This window comes from Phallusia mammillata, chromosome 3 (assembly GCF_965637545.1).
Source record: "Phallusia mammillata chromosome 3, kaPhaMamm4.hap1.1, whole genome shotgun sequence".
In the NCBI taxonomy this organism is placed as follows: Eukaryota; Metazoa; Chordata; class Ascidiacea; order Phlebobranchia; family Ascidiidae; genus Phallusia; species Phallusia mammillata.
Genome location: NC_137254.1, coordinates 23,293,801 through 23,305,960, shown reverse-complemented (window position 1 = coordinate 23,305,960; position 12,160 = coordinate 23,293,801). Strand labels below are relative to the sequence as shown.

The 12,160-nt window shown below is 35.6% G+C and overlaps 1 protein-coding gene across 1 annotated transcript; it reads left to right on the top strand.

Moving 5' to 3' along the window:
* Positions 1 to 107: 107 nt before the first annotated feature.
* Positions 108 to 11,155, top strand: LOC145218657 (electrogenic aspartate/glutamate antiporter SLC25A12, mitochondrial-like). The gene is made up of 16 exons (XM_080086061.1): positions 108 to 197; positions 505 to 647; positions 862 to 977; positions 1,086 to 1,225; positions 1,552 to 1,698; positions 2,407 to 2,545; positions 3,151 to 3,326; positions 4,326 to 4,404; positions 4,766 to 4,887; positions 5,399 to 5,488; positions 6,017 to 6,094; positions 6,154 to 6,294; positions 7,427 to 7,565; positions 8,069 to 8,181; positions 8,814 to 8,961; positions 9,370 to 11,155. Exons 1-16 carry the CDS (start codon positions 150 to 152, stop codon positions 9,531 to 9,533), a joined length of 1,983 nt encoding a protein of 660 aa, XP_079942187.1. The 5' UTR covers positions 108 to 149; the 3' UTR covers positions 9,534 to 11,155.
* Positions 11,156 to 12,160: the final 1,005 nt, after the last annotated feature.

Sequence of the window (12,160 nt, the reverse complement as noted above, 5' to 3'; positions counted from 1 at the left end):
TGACCTTAAAGCCCTCGCGTGTTTAGGTCGCAAAGCCAAACATAGCACAGGACGTGATGCAGCATACGCATTTTTGGTTTGTGAATTTTGCAAACGTTGTTTTTTTCAGGCTGTTTTGTGTAGGATTGTAACACATTATAAATGTAAATATGACTGAAACTGTAACAACACAAAAGCTGAAAGAAGTGTTTCTAAAGGTAAAAAGTACCAAGTTTATGTCAATGTATTTTAGCATTAAGCTTACTGATATATATTATTGCTGATTTGTTCCAAATCCACAAATATTTGCTACTGTATACCAGTTTTTTTTTGTCAGCATGTTCTATCACAAAATTAATATTTTTCAGCCAGTTCTGTTACAAAAAGTCCATTGACAGTGACCAGTAATGCTAACCGGTTCGCTAAACACATAAAATTTGGTGAGACGGTTCTATAGAACCTGTGCGAACCGGCTGAATCCCACCACTGCTGTATATCCTTTACAACTGTATTTTTTTATTACAGTACACTTCAGTGGAAAAGGGCAATGAGAGGTTTATGAGTCCAAATGACTTTATTCGGTCATTTCTGCTGATGTTTCCTGAGAAAAATTTTAATCAGAGCACTGTAAACAATCTGGCAGCAGTGGTTGACTCTACAGGCGATGGGTAGGACTTCTTTTAACACTTTCAACGAACCCTACATATGAGACTTAATCATGCAAAATTTGATTTCAGTTAGGTTATATGCCTGAGCTTAAATGAACTGTTCTACAGTGCTCATGAGTAAAGTGTTTAAAAGATTATTTAAGACTTTTGCATCACATCAAGTTTTCAAGAGTTGTTTCTGTTGATTGTATATTCTTTTTGTGCATTCATTTAGGTTAATTTCATGGCCCGAATTTCAAGCCTTCGAAGCAGTTTTAAATCTTCCCGACTCTATGTACCATGTCGCTTTTCAACTTTTTGACATGAACTGTAATGGAAAGATTAACTTTGGTAAGAAGACATGTACACAAAGAATGGAATGTTTACTAAATGGCCACATTTTTTGGAAAAACCTAATTCTGAGGTTTTAGATTAATTTTCATTTGGGTTAATTTGCAGATGAGGTAAAGGAAATATTCAGCAAAACAGTTTGTCATCAACAAATACCTTTTGACTGGAATTGCAGTTTCATTAAACTTCATTTTGGTTCTGACCTTCAAAAGACCTTGAACTATTTTGAATTCACCCAGTTTTTGCAGGTAAATATGTGTTGTTGATAAGTGCTATTTGTTTTTGATTAACATGTTTCGCGTTAGTCAAATAACTTATCTGTATTAAACAAATATTCCTACATGGTAAGTGTATAGAAATTGTGTTTCTGGAAGAGTATGAATTAAAAGAAGAAAGACCAATAACGACCATTTCAAACTATTTGTCTTTGTATTTTCACTATACAGAAATTAAAATTCCAAATAAGAAGCACATTTAATGAACCAGCTAATAATGAACAGTCCCCTTTTTGTCAAGCTATCACAGTTTACACTAAAATTTATGTAATCATTTTTTATCTTTTGTTTGCTTGCAGGACCTCCATGTGGAGCATACATTGCAAGCATTCAAACGTTTCGACATTAAAGGCAAAGGCATTATTACATCCCTAGCATTTAAGGAAATTATGGAAACAATTCGACCTCATCTGCTCACCGAGTTTGTGCAAGAAAAGCTTATAGCGGTATGTTGTGAATGTACTTGTTGTTGCATAATCAACTTAATGATGTTAGCATTGTTTTGACACATTTTTTTAGTGTTACCATGTCAATTTTGGTGTTACCATTGCAATTTTGTTGTTACTGTGTCACAGATACATATCAGTGCTTGTTGTACAAAACCACTTGCAGAAAAATAAAAACATATTTTCATTTTTTCTGCTATTTTATGAGGTTATGAGTTTGTTGTTTGTTAATTTGCTCATCAGCATTGTGTGTCTTTGCAAAGACCACAAGCAGATGTTGTTGACATATATTGAAACTGAAATAATTGCTTCCTGTTATTCATAGTACCAATGTTTGCATCCTACCATTGTACACTCTTGATAGTAAGATCTCATTTTGTTGTTTAACGTTTAATGCCACTTATAAATTATTCCATGTACCAAATATTTGCGTTTCTGTCGACTTTTTTTCAAAATTTTTTTAATCCAACTGTTCAGGGGAAAAATGCTTTTTTACGACAACACTTGACATTTTTAGGTGCCATAAAAAAATTTACTCCTTAACTTTCTTGCGAAAATTGCTAAAACATTTTTGTGTGTCTGTGGATATGAAGTAAAAGTACAGATTTGTATATCAAATAGTTGTAAAATTAATTATTGATTTACATCTCTAATTGATCCTCCTATTTCATATCATGACATGTATTAATTGTTCTTTCATATTTGCAGGTGATGGCCGGTTGCGGACAACAGTCTGTCAGTTTCACTTATTTCCAAGCATTTAACTCACTGCTTAAAAACATGGAATTGGTGAAGAAAATATACCAAAGTATTGTTGGAAAAAAAGATGGGACACCAGTTACCAAAGGCAAGTATTGCCTGTAACCATATCATTGTGTTTTTTAACACAGAAAAGTGTTCCCACTTTTTTTCTCTCTTTTATCCTTGAAAAAACTTTGAGGATTAAAGATAACGCCAAGTTTTTTTTAAACATGTCAAATGCAGTTTTGCTTTCTAATACTAACCACCAAAGCATACTAATTTACCCCTGGTTTAGAACCTGTCTATGAAAGCAACATGTATTAACCTAAGACTCAACATTTTTTGTTTCAATTGTGTTGAGCAGCTGTTGCATAGTTTTTTTTAAACAATTTAAGGCTTATTTGTTTGTTTGTTTGTATTGTATATGGTACTGTATTATTTTAATGTACCAAGTGGCCCTTTTTTGCAAAGTTTGCTACTAAAACAGGTGTATGTATTATCTCTGTTGTTAGGTATGTTAAGTGTGTTGCTAATATGTTTTATTATGGGTCCCCTTACTGTTTTAAGGAGTACCTTTTTGTCTAATAGCAGTTTGTTTCACCCAATTGGTTCGAAAACAGGGCTTAAAACATTTCAAAATTTACCAACATAATACTTAGTAATCCATCGGTTCACCCAAAGTCAAGCTAAACCCTAAATTTAAATTTACAGAGGAGTTTCTACTTGGTGCTCAGCGTGTTTCAAGACTGACCCCTCTCGAAGTTGACCTCTTGTTTCAGTTGTGTGACCTTGCAGGGGGCAAAGGTTACATCACAATGAAAACCTTGGACATGATCACCCCACTTGAAGAAGGCACAATGCCATACAATATTGCAACCCAACAAAAGGTTATTGTTTGTTTTATTAAAAATATGTACACATTCAAATAACCATATCATGGCTTCTCATTATTGCATAACATTAAATAACAATTTTCTTGTTTTTAGAAGTAATGTTTAGTATTTATTATAAGAGGCCAATATATTTTTGCCACATCCATGATGCTGTTAATGAATAGGCCAAAGTACTCAATATTATTTTGAAATACAGTAAACATCTATTAAAGTTACCGTATATACTCGCAGATAGGTCGCAACTTTTTTCCTTATATTCAAAAAAAAAATATAGGTGCAAACTATCCGCTCGACATAAGTGCAATCGCCACCAAGTCGGAATGAAATTCAAAGTTTTTGACTTATTGGGCGGATATAACGTATTTATTCGAGTATAACGCGCAAAATTTTATACTAATTTTCAATAAAAAAAATAAGGGTGCACGTTATAGACACGAATTGTAGTGGAAATGTGCTATCGAATATGGGTGCATGCGCTCGTGCACGCACATACCAATGCAAAACAGTTTCATGAGCGCACACGCACATCTGACGGCTCAGCGTGCGTTGGGTTTTCCCGCTTTGTTGAGAAAACATAGTTTTGCGGTTTCAATGCAATGCAGTTCAATGCTAAAAAACAAACAATTGCACCAGTTATTTATGCAAAAAAGCTAGGGAAAGGGCCTTTTAAATCCCTAGATTTTCGGTGCAAGTCAACTCTAAATTACACTTTTTTAACACAAAACTAATAGTGCGACCTATACGGTGGCGCGACCCCGGCGAGTATTGAAGGTAAGACGAAATTGGTTTATCCAGATTTTCACCTAATGCCGACAAAACTTGATCTAATAATAAATTGTAATGTGGTAAGGCTTTAACTAATCGACATCAGTTAATCTGGATCTTTGCTTAAATCGGAGATATTTTTGGTCCAAACAGATTCATATTAACCAATGTTTACTGTATGTTGGGTGTATTTTATGACATCAATTTGCAACAGTTTATTTTTTGCAGACGATTGATCCATCAAGACCATTGTGGCTTGCTGCACTTGAAAATGCTTATAGATTTGGTTTGGGTGTATTAGCTGGAGGTAAATAGGAATATTATCATTAGGAATAATGTTTTTGTGGTTGCTTGTGTTCTCAATTTGTATTCTTATTGTGTGGAAAATGTAGGTGTGTATCTGTTTTCAAATGAATAACATTCAAATTTGGACCAAAATTACAAAAATCTGGACAGAAAAAACTTGTGCAATGTTAATATGATAACCAGTGGCAAACAATGTACATACATTAAATTTGCCCACATCATCTCACATATTTTTTCTGTCGCTAACCTTTTCCCCAGCAGGAGAACTGTTGCTAGAATAACAATGTTGTATTTGGAAAAACATTAGGATCAGCTGTTGCTAAGTTCTTGCCACCTTTTTACACCTATCTTGATCTACACAGGTACTGGTGCCACTGCAGTGTATCCAATTGATCTTGTAAAGACCAGGATGCAAAATCAAAGATCTACTGGTTCATTTGTTGGTGAACTGATGTACAGAAACAGCTTTGATTGCTTTTTTAAGGTATGAATTTTGACATGCAATTTTGTGCATTCTTGCTGGTGAAAAGTGTAAACCTTTGAAGTTGAAACATAACTTTTTGCATCCCGAGTTTTCTTTTTCACTAATAGCCACCATTTTGTCAACTCAGTCTTGGCAACTTATTTTTATGTTTATTCGGCCTGTAAAATAGAATTCCTGTTTTTATCACAATAGAAAAGGTTGTTTTAGTTCTAAAAGTCCACAGCTTTTCCAAAGAGATTTATCAAACTGTGGTCACATGTGTGCTGCCAAGTAAAATAGTTTCTCTAATCACAGGTTGTACATCCCTGGTTTAATATCAATGTTAATGGACAAACTTTTTGTACACATAAATCTACCATTACAATGTACTCTTTCAGCAACATCATTTGGACATAGCCCCCATAGCAGCATTGTATTTAAAATTTAACTTGTATGTAGGTTTTTGCGATGTACCCATGCTTTACATGCAGGCAACCCCAAATACAACATTGTTTTTCATTATTTCATGTAGGTTTTGAGGCATGAAGGATTCTTTGGGTTGTATAGAGGTCTCATTCCTCAGTTGGTTGGAGTTGGGCCAGAAAAGGCTATCAAACTGACAGTAAGTTTCATGCTTAAAGAAATTGCACATTTTGATAAATGGAGTCATGTCAAATGCCAAGTTCCTATCCTGTCCTTTTTGGAGCAGCTTATCAAATTGTTTAGGTTGCTGTAAATGCAAAAAATCATTCGAGTTTGCTAGGGTATTTCCACAAAAAAGTTGGAAACCACTGACATATTCATATTCTAAATTTTACCAAAAAACATCATCAAACAAGCTTTCTTTTATTGACTGTATTTAAACTATTGGTATTTTTGCCATCAAGTCTTTTTACCTAAACATACAATAAGGACCTAAAAAAATGTGTTTGAGAAAAACCACAAGTCAAATCAGTACTGTTCCTTCAAGTTTACAGTAAGAAATATAGTTGCACTTAACATAATGCTGCAATCAATAGACTCAAATAGAACTGTGCAAGGCATTCTTCGTATCTTGTATGAAACGTTAGGCTTTTCAGAAAATATAATATACCTAAGGTATTACATCTCACGTATAACACATGTTTTTATTATTTTTTCATGTTTGCAGATGAATGATTTTGTAAGAGATCAATTGCGAAAAGATGGCAAAGTTCCGTTTGTGGGTGAAATGATTGCTGGAGGCTGCGTAAGTTTTGTTTGTATTAATTTTTTTTTCATGTTTTAACAACTAAACATTTTGTATAGGCTGGTGGGTCTCAAGTCCTTTTTACAAATCCTCTGGAAATTGTAAAAATCCGCCTTCAAGTTTCCGGTGAAATTGTTGGAGCCCCAAAAGTATCAGCGATTAGTGTCATCAAGGAACTGGGTTTAACAGGGCTTTACAAGGTACAATTTTTATTTTTCCTGACATATATAGACCACTACATTCTAATCACAAGAAATTTGCTTCCTAACATGTGGTTCACAAAACTGTTTAGCCATTTGTTGACATGTTTTTGTGCTGGGAATACTTGGTCAAGTTTGTAAAACACTTGACATCTGCTTAACGTATCACCTTGGACACAATTTTACCGACATGATGTGTTTACACTTACTTACGGATAGTAATCATGCTGTGAAGGCAAAAAATAGATATCTTAAAATCTTAACAGGAAATGTGTTTTTTATGAACTTACATCACCCTTTGTTTTTCAAAGTTTTCATTTTCACGTAGTATCTCAATTTTTTCAAAAAAACTCCAAATATTTTATCTTACACCATTTCATGTAACACGTCTTGCTCAACAACCTTCGTTTCGGCATGGTACAACCAATTAAACTTCTAATGTTTACTGAGTAAATATCCGGCAGTTATCAAGTTTTCGTGGTCATCATATTACTTGCTGACTCATATAATCATGATATGGGGAAATAGCTTGTAGTGGCGCCAAAAACCGATAGGTTTGTCCCAAGTGACAAGCCTCTCTGCATTATGGGCTCCATGTCTTTAAAGGCGGGCAGGTCAAGCAATTTTGTGTTTATAAATATTTGCCAAACTTAGTGACGCTGTGGTCTGGTTTAAATCCAAAACTTTTTTCAAGCCTGTTGGCCTTGAAAAAAACGCCTGTTCGATGGATGCATAATTATTATAACTAATACTGCTGGCAAGGCGTACGAGGCAGGCAACGGTGCTTGACTTTCGACCTGTGCATTGCCGAGCCTGTGTAGCTCAGTTGGTATAAAGCGAGTCACGGAAAGGCTCGTGTCGTGGGCTCGAATCCCACCGCAGGCTAGATTTTTCTAGTTTACGCTTTGTCTTATGGGGATGCTTGGTGACCAGCTGATTAGGTATGACGCTTTTAATGAGCCTGGCGTACTATGATTTAGAAATGAGTGTGTCGTGATCGCTGGTCTGTATGAAAGCTTCAGTATGATCCCGGTTATAAATTTATCTTCACCTTAACTAAAATCTCTGTCATTAGGGACCCTAAATTTGCCGCAAATTGTATTGCTTGTAACAAAGACTTTGGTTTTCACAGGGAGCGAGGGCCTGTCTCCTCAGGGATATCCCGTTTTCAGCTATTTATTTTCCCGCCTATGCACACACCAAACAGTACCTAGCTGGCGACGATGGCCATGTGGCCGCGCACAACCTGTTACTTGCTGGAACGATCGCCGGTAAAGTATTGTTTAAAGTGTCTTTGTATGTGTGTTTTATTTGTACTGTGAATAACTCAAAAACAAAGCTAGATATCAGCAAAACTGGGAAATTTCGATCTTGAAATAAGAGAAAATTCTAAAAACGTGTGGTTTTCCAAAAACATATTAAATGTCTTGAAAACAGGGGTTGTAATCAAAACAACAGAGAGTGAAATGGAGCTGGGAAATAAAAACTTGAAAACAATTTTCATTTTGCATAAAGTTATCGCGCAATTTTTTAGGTAATAATTATTATTGTGCAACGAATGACAGGAATCGTTTTTTGACATTTACTTATGCCAAGAAAACGCTAAATATTTACTGTAAAATTGACATTTCCAACTAACCTAATTTGTTAAAATTAAGTCATAAAAGAAAAAAGACTATTGCATTTTCTTAAACACAAATCTTATATGTTAGGTTAGTTTTTAATCGCACAAGGCCACTCCTCGTGTTTCAATATACTTCCTATTACGTTATAGGTGCTCCTGCTGCGTCACTCACCACCCCCGCTGACGTCATTAAGACAAGGTTACAAGTAAAGTCGCGTGCTGGACAAACCGTGTACAAAGGTGTCTTCGACTGCGCGAAAAAGGTAAAATTTAACATTTTGTATCTTTTAAATGAGAGTTGAACAAAGTCGAGCGCAATATTCCCAACGCGAAAATACAAGCCTGAATCCTGTCCGACCCGTAACTTGAGGAAAATCCTACTAACGTAAGAACCCACTACAGAAAAGTATGAATATACCATGGATGTCGCAAAAAGGATTTGAGAAGATTTAATATCAAATTGTATGGAAATGCTGTCAATTGTGTGGAAATGCTGTCGGGCTATTATAGGGCTGGGGTGAGGTTGTGATGAAAATAACAATAATTTTAACCGTATCCCAGTCTCATTGTTAGTTTAATTAACTGTGCTCTTTACGTCATCTATCGGTATTTACCAGACTGTGTTTGTTTTTATGTTAGTACCTCTACCTAATTTACAATTTAAAAGGCACATACAGTATAGCCTAATCTTGAAAACCGTTATAACTAATGATTCTGGGTAATTGCAAAAAAATGTTAATCCCAACCTTAGTCAATTGTTAAGAAAACCGTCCGGTTTATCGCATAATCTTGTCAAATTGGTTATGCGATTAAACGGATTTGTGTTTATTGGCAAACTGGGTGTGCAAATAACTTCTTTTCAGGACTGTGCCCTAATCGGTGTGTAATGAACTAGGTTTACAAAGAAGAGGGATTCACAGCTTTTTGGAAAGGTGCGCCTGCCCGAGTCTTCCGATCATCACCACAATTCGGTATTACACTTCTAACGTACGAACTCCTACAACGGTTCTTCGATATTGATTTCGGTGGAAGCAAACCAATAGGTAGGAACAAATGGTTGTAAAACACCTTCCAGTGGTTCCCAACCTTTTTTGTTCTGTGCACCCTTTTAGTAGATATTTAAATCTTATTCCACCCTACAAATTTAGTTTGCTAAAATATCGTTTACATTAACATTTTAATGTACTTCTTAGAACAGATATTAAACTCTTGATTACAAGCTTAGATCGATTATACGAGAACTTTCTTTTTCTCAGCTTATATATGGCAAATGCTGCAATAACACATAGCACAGACAACCAGTATGAGATTAATACTGTGACACAAATTCCCCCCTACAAATTACAAAATCCTCCCTAGTGGAGAATTCCCCCTGGTTGGAAACCACTGCCTTAAACCATTTACATTTGGTGTCTTTACTTAACCATATTAACGCCTTCTGTCAAATTCAGGTTCCACCCACAAACCCAAGACCGTCCACGTGTCAGATCTTCCACCAATCAGCCCTGATCACGTGGGTGGATTCCGCCTCGCAGCCGCTACCTTTTCTGGGGTGGAACATAAATTCGGTCTTGCTCTGCCGAAATTCGAACCCATAGCCCAAGCGAAAAAGTGAAGCGTTTCCATTTTTGCTGGTGCTTACTGCGCATGCGCCGAGGCTCTCCGTTGCGATACGTCATCTTGCGGTAGTGGTTTTTTTGTTCAATTTTTCTCGCGATAAGATGTACTATTCGAGGTCACCACCCTAAGGCGAATTGGATGCCATAAAATCCTTGCTAGAAAAAAAAATTTTTTTTCCTTATTTATACAAAAGAAAATTTAACTTCGTCTTGGAAATCATGTTGTCGTTAGAAAAGCTAGCGCACATTTCGCAAAAATGCATTCATAAAGTTTGACTTTTTGCAAATATGTGTGTAAAACAACAACACAAACTAGAAAATTCATGTTCTTTCTATTTGTTATCAGTGTAGCCCTAATTGATCTTTGCTTAAAACTGTTTGTTTTATGCCTATGCCAGTTTGCGATACCTTGGCATGGCGCTTTTTGTCTGCCTTTTTCTACCTTTCCTGTTTTTTTTGTCACAATCCGGCCTATATACAGTGAAACATCGTCAAGACCTTACTTAGATGCATACGTATTAGGGTACAGCTTTCCAACGTGTAAGTTGCATTGTTTTTTACAGCTACTGAGTACCATTTCGCAGAAAACTTATTTTTTTCATAACTTGTTAAGGCAGAAAACTTGAAATTTTCTAAAGTCTTGTTAAACGGTCTTTCCAGTCTAAAAACAATGCGTTATAACGGCTTGGTTGTCAAAGCCATACCCTTGAAACACACACGGATTGATGCTAAACAGTTATCTCGACGTATTTCAACTGGTGTTCACTATGGTGTTTGGTAGTTATTATACACCACTGTTTGTTGGCACTGTCTTAGCTTTCCCTGCAATTGAGATAAAGTTCGTACCAGTTCAATGCCGTTTTAGGTCCCACTACGTATGATTTCAATATGGAAAATAAGTTTTTCATCAAAACCAATGTTGACGCATGAGACTTGCACTAAAGGGTTGTATCTGAAACTTTAACTATAATGTGTGAATTTGATCATAGCAGAATATTACTCTTGAGTAAATATTAATTCATTGAAATGAGTAGTAATGTAACCCTTGGTTAAGCTGGGTGTGCGGACATATGTTTAAACATGGTGAATTTGAACAAGATATATAGCGACCAATCTTGTCAATTTGTTTAGGCCAGTTTTTTTTATCTAGTACAGACTATTCCGGTTAATCGAATATTCCATATATTGCCAGCTCTTAGCTAGGTTAATTGCATATCTGCACAATAAAAGTTGCCAACTTGAATCTGTGGTCAATTACTGTCTTAAAATTAAATTTACTGTAAAAAATTACTGTACTGTCTGTATTTATTTATAACGCAGCAAAACGCTGGAACTTTACAGTCAAAAAATTTAAACCCTAACTCTAGTTTGTTTTGGGAGTCTGATTTGAAAGCGGTCATAAAAACAAAGTCGTTGCATTTACCAGTGCCGTTTTTTCTCATGTGGTGTATTTGTTTGTGAAGTATCTAACAACCCATGCCAATATTTTTCGCAAATTTTGTCAGTGTTAAAGACAGATAAATCGTGCATGTGTGTTGTTTGCGTATTCTTGTTCATTTTTGCGTTGTCCTGAGTTTCAAAAAAATATTTAAGGGCAATACTAAAATGTAAAACCTTTGCTAAACATCTCCTTTTATGACAAAAAAGTAAAATGTACCAAAAGTAGAATACAGTCAGTTTATAGAAACTGTTCATGCAAAGTCGTTAGAACTGTTACTTGAAGATTTACAGAAAGATTGGCTGTGATCTGATTTGCATCAGAAACGACTCGATAGCATTTCTTCTGATCTCTTGTTGTGCATTGGAAAGTGAATGGTTTCTTGGCTTGCTGAACAAAACCTGTGGCTCTTCTAAACGGTAACGTAAGGGCTACATTGTTCTCTGGGTTTCTGGCTTTGGTCCTATTACAAAAATAACTTGCTCTAATTGTATGCAAAAACGCCATACAAGACAATAGTAAATGTAGGCAATTTGTTCAGTTCGCTACAGACATGCAAGTGAACTATAAGGCTAGTGAGACATCGCATTAGTGCAATATTGTCCCTGAACTACAATATTGTTCTGCGATTAGTATATCAAATAACACAAGACCTAGCGCATGCTGGCCAACAAATTTCAGCACATGATTTGGGGTTGGGCTACTATCTCGATTGGGAGCACATTTTTCGTGTAGTCCAATATTCAAATTTGTGCAGCATAGGCCTAATTCAAAATCGTTTTTCGTCTTTTTTTGCTGTGTAATGGATAAATACAAGGGTGTGCAATTAATTTTGAACCTAACACAATAAAAGCAACGGTCTGCTTAAAACTCAATTAGTCTGCTTAAAAAACAGAAAATAATTCGGATCGCTTGCCGCTGCATTGAAATAGTAAATGAGGATCATGTTACTAAATTTGCGAATGAAGAACAATTTGCTTGTTATTAAATAGGTTTTATTTAATGCGTTAAATTAAATCATACGTGACAAAACAAGCAGGGATGAGGCAGATCGGAAAGTTTCTGTGGTGTTGTTTATGATGCTATTTTTTGTGATTTCTATGGTTGAGCTGGCGGGAAATTTCGTTTTTGCGCGCAGCCGAACCCGCGTTGTTTGTTGTTTCTTCAACTTGCAGAAAGTTATAA